This window comes from Octopus bimaculoides, chromosome 5, assembly GCF_001194135.2.
Source record: "Octopus bimaculoides isolate UCB-OBI-ISO-001 chromosome 5, ASM119413v2, whole genome shotgun sequence".
In the NCBI taxonomy this organism is placed as follows: Eukaryota; Metazoa; Mollusca; class Cephalopoda; order Octopoda; family Octopodidae; genus Octopus; species Octopus bimaculoides.
Window position 1 is genome coordinate 122,077,489 of NC_068985.1, and position 15,907 is coordinate 122,093,395.

General features: G+C 34.8%; 1 protein-coding gene across 10 annotated transcripts in view; it reads left to right on the plus strand.

The window, feature by feature from the left end:
* Nucleotides 1-15,907, plus strand: part of LOC106882136 (SUN domain-containing protein 1) — a 104,899-nt gene that overhangs the window by 76,278 nt on the left and 12,714 nt on the right. For 7 of the 10 annotated variants that reach the window (XM_014932705.2, XM_052967982.1, XM_014932702.2 and 4 more), the window contains 9 exons: nt 1,729-1,931; nt 3,501-4,280; nt 5,529-5,552; nt 8,591-8,704; nt 9,867-9,948; nt 10,951-11,039; nt 12,284-12,360; nt 13,494-13,712; nt 14,047-14,115. In XM_014932705.2, the coding sequence (XP_014788191.1) occupies nt 1,729-1,931; nt 3,501-4,280; nt 5,529-5,552; nt 8,591-8,704; nt 9,867-9,948; nt 10,951-11,039; nt 12,284-12,360; nt 13,494-13,712; nt 14,047-14,115 (1,657 nt within the window). The remainder of the gene's footprint in view (nt 1-1,728; nt 1,932-3,500; nt 4,281-5,528; nt 5,553-8,590; nt 8,705-9,866; nt 9,949-10,950; nt 11,040-12,283; nt 12,361-13,493; nt 13,713-14,046; nt 14,116-15,907) is intronic. The other 3 variants (XM_052967980.1, XM_014932703.2, XM_014932704.2) reach the window with 3 other exon arrangements.

Here is a 15,907-nt window from a genome sequence, read left to right on the forward strand (position 1 = left end):
TTAAACCAATTGAAAAAAAAAGATATACCAAAAACCAAAAGAGGCGAGAGGAACAAATGGATATATGGTATTTGTTCGACGTCCCACAACCACAAGCTAAAGCCTAACTGACACGTAGGTCAAGTAGGAAGAGAACACCTGCAGAAATGATGGAAATAAATGCTAAGAGAAAAAGATATGCCAGTTTCTCACCGAGGAAATAAAATTGATAAATTCTTTTTTTTTTTTTTTGTTTTTTGAAAGAGAAAAAAAAATCAAAAGGGGGAGGTGTTGTGTCGACACCCCCAAGCGAAGAAGTAGGATGGCCCAAGACATATAAATAGAGGTAGTCTGGCCGTGGTAGGGTTGTTGAGTAGCAGTCGAGTAGAGATCATCCGAAGGTGCTAGATGGCAGTAGCTTGAGACATAACAACTACACAAAGAATAAAATAAGTGTAATAAAAAGCAAGCACTGCTATGTTTAAAATGAACACCAATATTGAATCCTTTGCTTTGCTCTGTTTGATTCTGAAATATTTTCTTTATCATTCATAGTATGTTAAGTGCATTCTGTGTTATTTGGTCATTAAATATTCACATTGAGTTTCAAAAATTTTCGACAGCTGAATTGTTTCAGTGTTATAAAATTTACCCCCCCCCCCCCCACTTTTTTGTGGGGTGGGGCAAAAGTGCAGGGATGTGGAAGGAGAATGCAGTGGCTATATTGAGAAAGGTGGCAGAGAGAAAAAGAAAGTATTTAGAGAGGGAGTCGGAACACAAGAGCAAGGAATTGGACAACTTTTCAACAGACAAAGAAATTTTCGGTCAAAGAGAAATTGCTTTATTTATAATTGTAGAAAATATATGAAAATTATCACAAATTGTTAGTGCTTGATGGTGAACTGGGGAGAGCTGCTGCAAAATGACAAGAAACCAAGAAGAAATAGAAGCAAGGTCTTGGGTTAAAGGAATAACTGAGACAAGACAAAATGTAGCAGAAGAAAATGAAGTAATGTTTGGAGTAAAAAGAATTACTGGAGGAAGACAAATAAACCCCATCATTTTTTAGGGTACTAAACTAGTTTAGTAATGTATATAAGTCTTATATATAAAAATATATCAAACAGAATATAATCATCTTTTAATGTGTCTTCCCTGCTGGCACGGATTAGATGGTTTGATAGGATCTGGTGAGTCATGCTTCAGTGTCTACTTTGGAATTGTTTCTACAGTTGAATACTTTTCCTAACACCAGCCACTTCACAGAATGTACTGAGTGCTTTTTTTTTTATGGCACCAGCACTATTGTGGTTACTGTGAAACTCATAAGACAAAAGAACCTCCTCAACTGAGTAGGAGTAATGTAGAAAGTGGGGTAGCTTTCTATTGAGAAGTTAAAATATGAAAGAAGGATAAAATACTAGAATTCAACCCTTGCGACAGCTAGTGTTTGTTCTAAAAGTACATGAATTTTGCTTGCTTCAGTCTGTCTTACAAAACGGGCTCTATTTCCTATTCATTCATAAATATTTAGCTGGCCATCAATGTATTAAATTCAATACTTCAATATACATATATTAAAATTTGAAAATCTACTTTTTCTACATTAACATTTAAATTAGTAAAAACAAAAATGATGAAAAGGAAGCATCTCTGTATCTATTATCATCATTAACAATTTCCTAAATGTGTTACTTAAATTCTGTTTTCATGTGAATAATTGTTTTTTTTCTTTTTATTTCTTTTTAGTAAGAGCTATACTGTGAAATGTGATTCAAGCTGCAGAAGCCCAAATATGTCACGTCGAAACCTTCATCGAAATGATCTCTCGGGGTATAGGGAATCCCCTGGGCAAACCCCTTCTTGCACTCATTGGTTAAGGTCTCGTGAAATATATTCAAATACTTCTCCTCATGAGGAATCTAGCATCTCATTTTCCAGTTACCGTTCAGGTTGGTACAAAAATGTGCTTTGTTCATTTTATATATTTTTTTATTCACTTTCTAAGTTCTGGTCAATTTGAACGTGGTATCAATATTCTTCATCTCTTGTTTGTGAGAGTATGCATTTTTTTAAAGTTACAAAAAATTTATTTTTTTTACTCTCTTTCTCTCTCTCTCTCTCTCTCTCTTTCTCTCTCTCTCTCTTTCTCTCTCTCTCTCTCTCTCTACTTGTTTGACAAGAAGTTAGACTTTAAGTCAATCATAAGTAAGCTTTTGAAAAAAACTTTTCATATGTACATTGTGAAATCTGATGGTGATCACTTTGGGACAGTGTCTTAGATAACATTATGCAGAATACATAGCAATATCCTAAGTAGGATACTAATCCTGATGATAATTGATTATTATAAGTAGTTTCCATAAGTGTGTATATACACATGCATGCGTGCACACAAACTCTTTACTTTCAAGTTCGTTAAACATTCTGTTACTATGCAGGTTTTCAATTGAAAAACTCACCATAGCAAAAACTTAATCATAAGCTTGAGTCATGTAAACTTTGATACATACACTGAGCACCTTTTTTCTCTTGTTTGTATATTTATATGCACATAAATAAACTGGTACATTTTAATGTTTATATGAAATAAAGCTTGTTAGCTACAAAGCGAAAGTAAAGAAGGGAAAATCCTGTAACAGCAACAGTACAATTATTCTGGATTAACAATATTCACATACTCTAAGGAATAAGCTTGCTTGATGTGTTTTTTAGCAAGTACACTCAAAATAATGAGATAGCTTGTTAGGACATTAGTATTTTTCTTTGATGGCATGAAAAGATGAGATCTGTTGGTAATTAAAGACTACACTTACAGAATGATATTGAACTTAGAGCAATCAACAAAACTGCTTAAAAATTATCATAATCATTTTACATTGGCCTTTCCACGATGGCATGGGTTGGAGAGATCTACTGTTTTATGGTTGGATGCCTTTATAATCTCTTATAACATGTAGAGGCACAATCCTCCTATTCTGAAAACCAGGATACACAGGATGTTCTCAAGTACAAGAAGTGTCAGACAAAAACTGCTTTTCTACTATCAATATTATCCTAATTGGATAACGTTTAATTAAACTTACACCAATAGAATCTGTGGTTAATAGGACTCTCATTCATAACAGTACTGACATGTCCTAGTGGGTATGGTCATAATCATAAGATAATGGGTTCAATTCTGGGTCTGGATGACACATTGTACCCTTTAGCAAGGCACTTCATTTCATGTTGCTCAAGTATGAGCAGGTTACTAGTGCAACAAACACTCTCTCTCTCTTATATCCGGAATATTCCACTGGATCAAGGGTGAGGGGACCCAGAGTTTGTCTGTGTCTGCTTGTGACTACATATGCACCTAAAACAATTAGCAAAAGCATTGTACTACACTGCTGTGCTAAGTAGATCTATCTCCATACAAATATAGACCCTCTCTTATAAAATAGCAATTTGTTTATTAACATTTGGCTGCTTCTCTGATGTATTTTATTCAAGTGGTGTTGGTTTTATTTGTTATTCAGATACTCTCCGTACTGAACTGTTTGATAGTGATCTTGACTTCACAACTCAAAGTCAGCAACAAGAGCAATGGGGAAAAGATGAACAGTGGAAACAAGAACTGGAAGAGCGGCGGAGACTTGAAGAGCAGCGGAGACTTGAAGAGCAGCGGAGACTTGAAGAGCAGCGGAGACTTGAAGAGCAGCGGACACTTGAAGAGCGGCGGAGAATTGAAGAGCAGCGGAAACAGGAGGAAGAATTACGGCAAAGTTACTTATTTAATGTGGAATCATTAAGCAAAGAATCTCCAATGAAATCTCACACTAACACCAAGACTATTTTGACAGTGAAAAACACTGTTACAGAGATATATGATGATGAATCTGATAAATATATAGAAAAGGGAATTCAAGAAGCAAATCTAAGTAAAGGTTCTCAGAGAGAAGAAGGAACATATGCATCAGGTGACTATACAAAAGAGAGCCGCACTAAACAAGTGACAACCAATATGTATGACTATGTCGATTCTGAGGATTTTTCAATTGGTAGTAGGAGTAGTGGTTACTTGAGTGATAAACACAAAGATTCCAGTACCCTGACTAAAACAAGCTACTACAGTGAAATGCATGCTAACTCTTCTGACAGGCCCCAGAACCATTACAGTCTCTGGAATATGGTGACTTCTTCATCTAACTATTTAACTACAAAATTCTCAGCTGCTGCAGCAGCAGTTGCGGGTGGAATGAGCAAAGTTGGAGGAATCTTTAGAAAGGAAGAGACAACAAATGTCAGGCATATGTATGGTGAGTAAATAGACTTATTGTTTAACTTTTATAATTCTTCAACAGTTGAATTAATAATTAGTCACAAACTGCATGCTTATTTTCTGGGCAGTGTCCAGTATTCTAATAATATGAACTATAATGCACAAAGAAACTTTTTGGGGGATAAAAAAGATGCATCTTAGCACTCATTATAGTTGTGTGCTTAGGTGTTTTAAAAAGAAATGTGTGAGTAGAAGGTAATACCTGTGATGTGATTTAATATATTTGTTAGAAGAGGTAGGATTTGACTTGTTTGAATGGTAAAGGGCAAAATATATATATGATCATTTTAAAGGCTTTTTACAAAGTGAGTTACAAAGATTGGCTTTCATTTTGAAGAATTATTTATGGTTAGCTTTAAAATAGCAAATGTTACAGAACAGAAGCAAGCTTCTTGCAAAAGAAGTTCATGGTTTAGTTTTGATTCTCATTTGGTCATTTCAATTCATTTACATTTCTAATGTCTTTGAATTAAAAAAAAGTCATGGATATCAGAAAATCTTGTCTAGGTTCCTGAAAGAATATAAGAAATGGATAATTGATTGTGCATAGGCACAGGCGTGATTGTGTAGTTAAGAAGCTCACTTTGCAATCATGTGGTTTTAAGGTCAGTTCCATTGTGCAACACTTGGCCAAGTGTCTTTTATTATAGCTTCAGGCTGACCAATGCCTTGTGAGTGAAATTGTTAGGTGGAAACTGTGTGGAAGCCCATTGTGTGTGTGTGTGTGTGTGTGTCTTTATGTTTGTCACCCCTCCATTGCTTGACAACCAGCATCAGTTTGTTTGGCTTCATAACAGCAATTTAGCAAAAGAGACTGATTAGAATAAGTATCAGACTTTTAAAAGAGTACTGTGGCAGTCTGTTCACTGAAACAAAAGCCTGGTCAACGTTTTTCAAGAAGCAGGCTGATTGAGACGTGGCTCACCGTCGAGTAGGTCCAGCTGCTAAACGAATTTAAGATAAGTTTTTGTTTAGGTCAGTCATGACTGACCTAAACTCTTAAAGGCAGTGCCCCAGTCTTGTGACTGCAACAGATAAAAGATAAAAGCACTTGATATCATTAGGATGGTATTTATGTTGTATTTGAATGAATAGTCATGTAAAAGTCTGTCAATATGTATAAAAATTGATTCTAAGTTTAGTGGATTTTAACTGTTTTGTTAATGCTCTTAATCTATCAAATTTTAACATTAAATTCTTCTTCTCTCTCTCTCTCTCTCTCTAGGTCTTGATTCAGATTCTGAGCTAGGTACTGTATTCATTTTCATTCTACAATTTTTTTGTTTTTCTATTTGAAAAAAAAAATGTATACTCCTCATATTTTTAATGGTCTTCTGCTTTTTATCATGGGAAGCAGTGGTGAGAAAGAATTTGCAGATGCTGGACCTCACTGAGATGACAAGGGACCAGGACTGGTGATTTGCTGTACTTGAGAAGACACATCAAGCCAAGTAAAATCCATGCGGACAGGCGTGTCTTTTATAACCATGTCCCCAGTCCCTCTCCCAGCTGAGTGGTCTTTGCTTTGCAAGTGCCAGTGCTACATAAACATACCCAGCACACTGTAAAGTGGTTGGCATTAGGAAGGGCATCCAGCCATAGAAACTATGCCAAAACAAACAATTGGGACCTGGACAGCTCCCTGACTGGCCAGCTCCTGTCAAACCATCATGAAATCCGACATACCAGCATGAAAAATGGATGTTAAACGATGATGCTGATGTATTTCAACCATAACATTTGGCTTAAAACTTTTGCTCTAAGTATTTGTTTTATGTTTTACCTGTATGTAAAAATCAAGGCAAATATGAGAACATTTTTAGAATATTGATTTTTCTGGTTCGTACAGAAAACAAGTTATGTTTTGTCTTTTTCTATTTTGATAACAACTCACCTAAGGCCACCCTTGGTTTTATGATACAAATTTACTGTCTTCCCATCAAAATTTTATGTTCTAAACAAAACAATAATGACAAAGTTAATTGACTAAATTTTTCATTATTTTCAAGGTCATTTGAATCAATGGCAGTGTATTTCAATAGATATATGGTAACAAAAATGTTAAAGCTAAAATGATGCCTGTTATGAGCCACTCAGTGTCATAAGGCCCATGCTTAACTTCTGATTCAGTAACATCAAATGGCATGATGCTGTTTGAATATCTCATCATAGATAAGAAACCTGCAATTTTTGTAAACTCAGTAACTGAAGTTATCTTTAACCCTTTAGCATTTAAATTAGCTGTATCTGGCCCAAATGTTCTACCAGTTTTATGTTTGAACTAGCTCCAACTGGTCTTTCATGCCTACCATACAATGTTATTCCAAAAATATATTATCACATATTGAAATCTTGAAGTGACATGATAATACAGGATTAATTCAAAATGATGTGAATAAATAAAATATTATATTTGAAAAGGTAATCTAAATGCTGAAAGGTTGGCTAAAGCAAAAATGGATAGGACTTTCCACTTGGGATTTAGATGCCATATATAGATCATAGCATCAAATATTGTTCACAACCCTCACTTATTTCTAAGCAAGGTAATATATTTCCCCATAGCTAGACATGTTTCCGTAGAAAATTGGAAATGGACACCGCTTGTATGTTGGTTTCATTTGTTTACAACTGTTGTGCAGTGCAACATCAAGAAGACAAGGAGACACAAATATGCATGCACACACACACATGTATGTATGGATGCATGCATGTTTGTAAAGAAGTTCACTTCATGACTATGTGGTCTTAGCAGGGCCAGTTCAAGGTACTGGCAACCGGGGTGCCAAGGAGGGTGTGACAAAGACAAGGAAATTTCCACAACTGTTAGCTTGTACATGCCAAAGTCCAGCTTGCTTGGGCCACCAGCAACCCTGGGGCTGGCCCTGGGTCTTAGGTTCAGTCCCACTGTGTGAAACCTTAGATAGGTGTCTTACTATTGCCTTGGGCTGGTCAATACTTTGTGAGTGAAACAGATTGATGAAACTACTCAGAAACCCATTATGTATACATGGTTATGTGTGCATATAAATGTCATTTCTACTTCATGCGCAAGAAAAAAAATGGTATCAGTGTATTTACATTCCTCGTAAATATTACACTCTTTTCTGCTAAAAGCTACTATTGTTACCATAGTTTCTGAAATTTGAGGATGGAGGTTAGTTGATTACATCAACTTCAGTACTTGAGTGGTACTATGGTCTATCAACTTCAAAAGGATGAAAGGCAAAGTTGACCTTAGTGGAATTTGAACTCAAAATGTAAAGCTGGAAAAAAAAATACTGCTAAGTATTTTTTCCAGCATGCTAATGATTCTGTCTGCTCACTGCCTTTACAATTTTTATAAATCAATTTAACTTCTAAATAATTGTAATTTAAATGTTAAAAACAAAAGGAAACAATGAACAAAGAGAAAAACATATTGTGTTGTTTGCTAAATGAGGCATGTACAAATGACCCAAATATGCAACATGGTTTCAGTTCTCAGTTTTAGGTATGTCACTAATGTTTTTTTTAAATGACATGAACATTATTGGTTGAAGGCATTGAGCTTGTATAAAGAAATCTACTGTTTCTCAATTGAGACATGTGTTAGCATGAAGATTTACTAATTTAAATGAATTCAGGGAGTGTTTCTCTCTGCATCATCCTTGCATAAATTCAATCCACTGCTGGACAAATGCCTCAGTATGTTCTCTCCACCAACCACAGTCTGATGTTTTCCTCATCCATGTTTGGGTGCTGAAGAATTTAACAATGTCTCCATTCCAATACCTGCATGGTCTTCCCTTCCATTTTTCTGGACCTGTTGTTCACTCTGTCAATTTGATATTCTATCTGTTGTCCTTTCTTCTAAACATATCACAAAAACCATTTTGGAAATTTTATTTTCCAGATAATATCAATTAAATCTGTTGCCATTCTTATCCTGTTGTTTCACCACTTATCCATTTTGTTAATATTCAGCTTTCTCTTTTCTATGGCCCTTTGTGTTGCTCTTAATTTCTTTTCAATGCTCTTGTTGGTAGTCCATGTTTCTGATGCATACATAATGGTAAGCAGCACACACTGGTTGAAGACCTTTCTTTTTAGACATGTGGGCAAATTACTGCTCATGATGTCATTCAATTTTCTTTGGTCTAATTTTATATCTCTTAATGTCTCCAAATTGTTGATTTTTTTTATTGGGATAACCAATTCCTTTTGGCTCTTTAGACTATATCATTGCAATTATTGCTCTTTTGGTTCTTCTGTTCTGTCATTTGATTTTCATATCTTTTCTTCCAGATTATAACAATGACACTGACAGATATATTGAAAAATCCCATGATTTCCATTACACGAGACCTAAGAACAGGAGAAGATTTCAGGACTCTGCACTTATCAAAGATAATCAAAAGAGTAAGGGAGATTTTTTTTTATTATTGTTATATTTTATTAGTATTTTACCTTGTTTCTCCTTTCCCTACTCACTGTCTTCAGCACTTGACATTTTTATAGAGAACCCATTTCTCATCACCAGTCACTATTCAGTCCAAAAAAGGTTCATTCGTGAGATGTGACAGCAAAGAAGAGCACATATTCACTCTCGCACGCGAGTAGACTTGGAAAGTTTGTGAGGAACTTATTGACCCAATTTACTGACTTTTCCGATGGCACTCAGGTGTTGAGGAATGGTTGAATGACCGAATCCAAGCTTCTCTACTAGTTCCTCAACAGTTATAATGGGATTTTGTTCCACCAGGGTTTGCAGGACATCCACATCAAGCTCTATAGATCTTCCAGGAAGAGGCTCGTCTTCTAGGCTGTAGTTTCCGGTTCGGAATTTCTGGAACCATCGTTGACACTGGCTTGCGCTTATTGTCCGATCCTCATATACTGCATTAATATTCCTCGCACTTTTCGTTACATTGCTGCCTTTATTGAACTCATAAAGCAAAATATGCCGAATATGCTCCTTTGTCGCTTCCATTATAGCTTTGAAAAAATAACTGCTAAAATTAAACTGCACTCTTTAAAATTTGCACTAAGAATAAGGTCAAGTTAGAATTACTACCAGCTTTTATAGCAAGTTGATGCAGGTAGTTTATCCTATCCTCCTCAAACTTTTAGTTCATGCAGTTGAAAAAACTGCATTATTTATGGAATGACCCAATAGATATTTTCCAGATGATGATGATATATATTAACTAACCTTTTTGTTACTGTATTTATTTCGAGATGCTCTGTGTTTCTTTCAATTAATTTTAAATATAACACAGAATTTTGTAAAATAACATCGGTATCATTAAGCTAGTGTTAGGAACATAAATTGTGACTCAGGTTTGGTGGAAGATTTTAATTCAAAACTTATGAAAACAAGACATTTGTACTCAGAGCCGGGTTGGTAACGAAAGAGTTAAATAGGTAAATGCAAGAAATTTTTGGAACATTGATTTTATGATTAAAGAAATCTAAATTTTCACTATTACTTTCTCACCATTTTTTTTATAACATTATCTAAAATTAAGTCTTTTCTCATGCAATTTTAATATCCAATTCTTTAAAATAATTTTATTCTCAGGTAATCAAAGTTTTGTCACGAAATGTGTTACATCAGTTGTAGAATGGTTTGTTCCTTATGAAACATCTGCAGAATCACGAAGGTAGACACATTTCTATATTTTCCTGTTAGCTTTTATTTAAATACATGTGTGTGTAATCCTTGCATGTTAACTGGCTTGTAACTTTTAGTGCTTTCACTAAAAATGTTACATTGGTAAATATGTTTAGAAACTGACAAAACAAATGTCAGTCTATTATAAAATCTTTTATGGAAAATTCAACAATTCCAAAAATCTGCATAAAATCTGTCATCATTTTTGCATGTGTTTCTCAAGCTGGCATGCATTGAGCTGGTCTTTGCAATTTGAGTCAGTTTTTATTCAGAGCTACTTCATTCATTACAGTGGGTGGTTTTCCTATCACCAGCCACTTTACAGAGTGTGCTGGGTGCATAAAATCATGGCATGAGCATTTGAGAAGTTGTCAAATTCTCTGGTGAGATAGAGCCAAAGGCATCTCTTGACCCTACACTTTCTTTACTCATTTATAAACCACACGGGTCTTCAGTGAGACAGAACTAAAAGAATCCCTCAACCTTAAGTTATATCTCTGGTTGCTTACCAATCACTCTAAGAGTGCACCAGGTGCATTTCATTGTGGCACCAACTCAGAAAGGTTTGCTTTGTACACATTAAATATAAAGCATACTCACTACATGTAGAAAATAGAGATAATATATACATGTATGTTTCTGTGTGTATCAACATATGTATTTATTCACTCATGTATGTATATGTGTGTGAGTACATGCACAAATGAATAAATACATATGTTGACACACCCACATATGTTCCATGCTGGTGCTACATAAAAAACACCCAGTACATTCTGTAAAGTGGTTGACGTTTGGAAGGACATCTAACTGTAGAAACCATGCCAAAACAGATAACTGGAGCCTGGTGCAGTTCTCTAGCTTGCCAGCATGCTAAAAGGACATTAAATGATGATGATCTCTCACACACACACACACACACACACACACATATATATATATAAAACATCAATATCAGTATCTAGTTTAACCACTTGTTTTTTACTTTCAGCAGAAGTCGTCGCTGGCTTTGTTGCTGCTGCCTACCACTGTTGTTGCTGTTCCTTTTACCTCTTCTCCTGGCTGCATTATGGCCAGTCGGTTAGTATATGTTACGTTTTAGAATAAGTTTAATTCCATATTAATATTTTCTATTGACATTAATGTTGACTATACGCTGATACAGTTGTCCTACAAAATAAACTATACAATTAAAGACCTTACATCTAGTGATACCCATGTCTTGAAATGCATAATCAGACCACTCGTTTGATTCCTATCCTTGAGTGTAGGCATATATGTTCTAATGACAATGATAATACTCTGTTTAACTGTTAATTTCCTCTAGCTCACTTTTTACAACTGTATTTCTAAGAATAGACACAGTCCTTTATGTTTCACTTAATTTTTTAAATAATCAAGAATGTTGGTGGGATTCATTAAAATAACTTTCTTTAAATCTGAATGGTGTTTAGCAAAAATGGTTCATACATAAACTTATAATGAAAGGCTTAAATTAATATCCAAACCTTTCAAAATGAATGTTTTTTTTTTGTGTGTTAGGATGAAGGGGGTCTCAAGCAGATTAGTATCACAAGAGTTAATAGTGGAAATCAGTCTGATCTAGCCTCATCAAGTATTTTCTGTGGGTCACAAATGATACTAAACTTCAGATTATTTCCTGACTTGTGTTTTATTGATACAACATCACAGTATTTGCATCAAATTCATCATGTCTCTTTCTAAGGCTACATATATACATGCTGTGTCATTCATTTATGCTACATGGGACTAATTTAAGTGACTGGAAATCCTCCTGACAAAACTAAGGAAGTCATTATTTACTGCTAACTTGTCTGTTGTAATTGTTAAGCAGATTAACATTAAGAATATTAGTTTTAAGTAATAGACTTAGGGAATTGTGTAGTACTAAACTACATTCATTACATGTAGGTTTGCCCACAGCTAGAATTCTATCAGCATCGACTTCATCTTTCACTCCTTGAGAATTAATAAAGTAAATATTAGTTAATAAACTGGAGTAAAATCCTATTGACTACATATTTCCTCACACCCAAGAAATTAGTCTCCTGGTTAACGAAAAATAATGAATATTATTTTTAATATACAAAATAAGCTCAAGCCAAACCAAGTTTATGGGCTGGTTTCAATTTCAAATTGCAGTTAATATGCTTCAAGTGCATTGCTTATGCCCTTGAAAATAAAGTCATGAACACCATGCAACAATTTTATTCTCCCTCTCTCTTTTTCTTCCTAAATTTGTAACCTTGTACCTCAATTCTTTTTTTTTTTTTTTTTTTTTTTTTTTTTTTTTCTTATTTCAGCTGGAGTTGCTGAAAAAAATTCCACCTACTTCATCAATCGCTTCTTCATCCTGCCACTTTTGAGTAATAAATCAGAAGTAAGGAAAATTGATCTCTTTTGAATTTGTATTTCCTTTATTTTTTTCATTTATTTATCATCATTTAATGTCCGTTTTCCATGCTGGTATGGGTTGGGCAGTATTTATGTTTTTGTACATTTCATTTTATTAAGGGCTGCTACATTACAGCAATAAATTTTTATTTCACTGGATTGGTCAAAAAAAAAATACTGGATATGTATTGAAATTGGTTTTACTGACCTATAAACTCTACCATTGTAAAAATACATAGACATTGCTATATTGACCAGTACAGAGGTTGAAACGGTAGCAGAAATGCTACCATTAAACAACTTTATCAGTAATTACTATAATATATTCAAAATATTATAGAAAGCTCAGATTATTAAATCTTTTAGTATTTTCATACAAGGAATATTATTTAATAACTATATTTTAAATGTTCTAGTGAGCCATAGGCTGAAAATCATCAGAATTTTGTAATATTTTTTTCTAACTCACTCTGCCCTGAATTCAAATCCTGCCACGGTCATATTTGCTTTACATTCTTTTGGAATTAATAGAAAGTACCAATTCAGGGTATTGATTTAACAGATCTGTTACAGAGTTAAGCAAGGGGCTTTGTGGTATTTGTTCTGGGTCTTTGTATTCTGACAATACTGGCATCCAGCTGCATCAGCCCAGGTCATATCTTCAGCAAGATTAAAGGGACCTCAATTCCATACTCAGCAGGATATACTAGATGCATTTTATCATGGCATCAGCATTTGAGAGGAGAGAGAGCGTGATGGATAGCAAGAAGTGGATACATGGTGAGGGTGAATGATAAACGTTGCTATTAAATGACCAGGGGGAGAGAGAGAGAGTATGTGGGTTATATGTTTATCTTATGAGGTCCCCTAAATATATGCCTCAATACAAGTGACAGTAAGAGTGATAGGGATGAGAGAAGGGCAGGTCTCCTGTCGTTCTTAGTGATGCTAGTGGCATAGTATAATGAGACTGAAAAGAACAGAGAGTGATTGAGAAAGCAATAGAAAATTACTTTATCTATGAGGTCATCAGATATTATCTTCAACCTGCAAAATGTAATCTTACCCTTATTTATTGTGTCACTAATTGAAGTTATCATTTGACATTTTCTTCTTTAGCAGCAAACTATAACTCCATTAGCAGTTAGTACAACAAACCTGTCCCTTGAACGGCGGATCAGTGAATTGATGGTACAGCTGCAAACTACACAGGATAAGCAAAAAAGTCAACTAACTCGTGCTGATGTTGAACTGATAGTCAAAGAACTCCTCTCAGGCAAATTATCAGGCTTATCTGGTGATCTTCACGAACAGAAATTGAAAACAACTGCTGAAATGGTGATAAATTTTTTTTCAAACATTAAAGGATATATCTTTTAAAATTAAAAATGTTATTTGTTTTTTATTAATTAACTTGCAACTTGTAGTTTTGTTTGATCCCACCTTCATAAATGGTGTAATGAACTTTTACAAATTAAATAATTAGTAACGATAAAAACGAAAGGTTTGACTTTTAATTTAACCTTTTCAACAGTTACCTTGATTTAACAAAGCTTTATCAAGATTTTCTTTCTGGATAATAACAAATAAAGGCAAAACAAAAGTGCAAAAGTCAATTTGCCTTTATGATTTTTTTTTTTTTACACATTTCGTTATCCGTGTTAATTTCCAGGAACAATTAAAACTCAACCAAGCTCAGACTATGGATGAAAGAATTGCACCTCTTATTGCTGAAGCTAAGGTATTAGAATATTTTATGTTATTTGCATGCTTTTGAGGCTATAAACTCCTGAGCTTACCTGCAGATGTTTCTACTATTCCCTAGACTGCTTTTGTTTTCCATCACCTTCCTCAACTTTTCATTCTCCTTTGCCTTTTCTCCTCCTCATTTCACTCACTCCTCCTCCTTCTCTCTCTCTCTCTTTCACATATGTGTGTATTTATTTACATATAGACAGACAGCTTGCTAGCTACATAGATAAATAGCTGCCCATGCTTGTAGCAGGTCAGCTACAGGCACAGATATGGCTGTGTGGTTGCAAAGTTTGTTTTGTAACCATATGGCGTCAGGTTCCATCCCAATGCATAGCAGCTTCTGCAAGTGCCTTCTATTGTAGCTGGCCAGTGTCTTGTGGCTAAAATTGGTTGATGGAAATGGTCTGAAAGTGCATCATGTGTGCATGCAGGAGTGTTTGTTTCCATGTTTTTGCATTAGCATCATTTGGGTGATAGTTATCTTAATGTCTCACAATACATCCCATGATTTGGTGGTCTCAGTGATGTTGACATGTGAAGATCAATGGATTAAAAAGTACTTTACTTGAAAGACAAGTAAGAGTTGGAAACAGAAACGTTATCTGGCTGAATACCACTGTTTCAAAACATCTTGTCTAACCCTTATTAGAATGGGAAAAGTGATTATAAAAATGATGACATATTAAGTGAGTAGTTTTGTCGTGAGATCTAAGCTTGCAACCACATCAAATTTTTCCTTAGTCTTTACTGCATTCATCTTTCTGCTACCATGTTTCATGTATTTGCACTTTGCCTACATCAACTATTGCTTTTAATATTTAGTTGCTTCTTTTTCTTTCTCCTTTTTATCATCAATACTTGTTTAAACCCTTTTGATACCAACTCCTTTCAAGCTTTTCTCGCTTCTGTGATACAAAACTGCCCTTTTTCAAAATGTTCAAACTTCAATTTAAAAATTTAAATCTTCCATCCTAATTTTATTTAAGAATCTTTTGTTAGGTTTTAAATGGCACAGCAGCTTAAAATGCTAGTTGTTTATATTTTCAAAATTATATATATTGAAAAAATAATGAACAGTGGGTTATTTTGTTTCTTTGCTTTTTTTCTTTTCTTTTTGCACTTGAGAAATATAGCCGCAAAAAGTTAAACATGTCTCATAATGCACTGCTCAGTGGGCCTTGTTCATTTCTCTAAAATTGCTTAGGCTCTCTAACTTTAACCCTTTAGCATTTAAGCTGGCCATATCAGCTCAAAATATTCTACCTGTTTTAAGTTCAAACTGGCCAGATCCAGCCTCTCACACCTACCATACAAATGTCATTCTAAAAATAAACAGTCACATCATCAAATTCTCGAAGCAACACGATAATGCATAACTAATTCAAAATAATGTGAATGAATAAGCATTACATTTGACAGAGGAATCTGAATGCGAAAGGGTTAATATCTATGTTTTCACAGTCATGCCGCTGCATATTTCATCATCATCATCATCATCATCATCGTTTAACGTCCGCCTTCCATGCTAGTATGGGTTGGATGATTTGACTGAGGACTGGTGAAACCGGATGGCAATACCAGGCTCCAATCTAAATTTGACAGTTTCTACAGCTGGATGCCCTTCCTAACGCCAACCACTCAGAGAGTGTAGTGGGTGCTTTTACGTGTCACTCGCACGAAAACGGCCACACTCGAAATGGTGTCTTTTATGTGCCACCCGCACAAACCAATCCAGGGGCACTGGCAACGATCTCACTCGAAAATCCTACAGGAGCCAG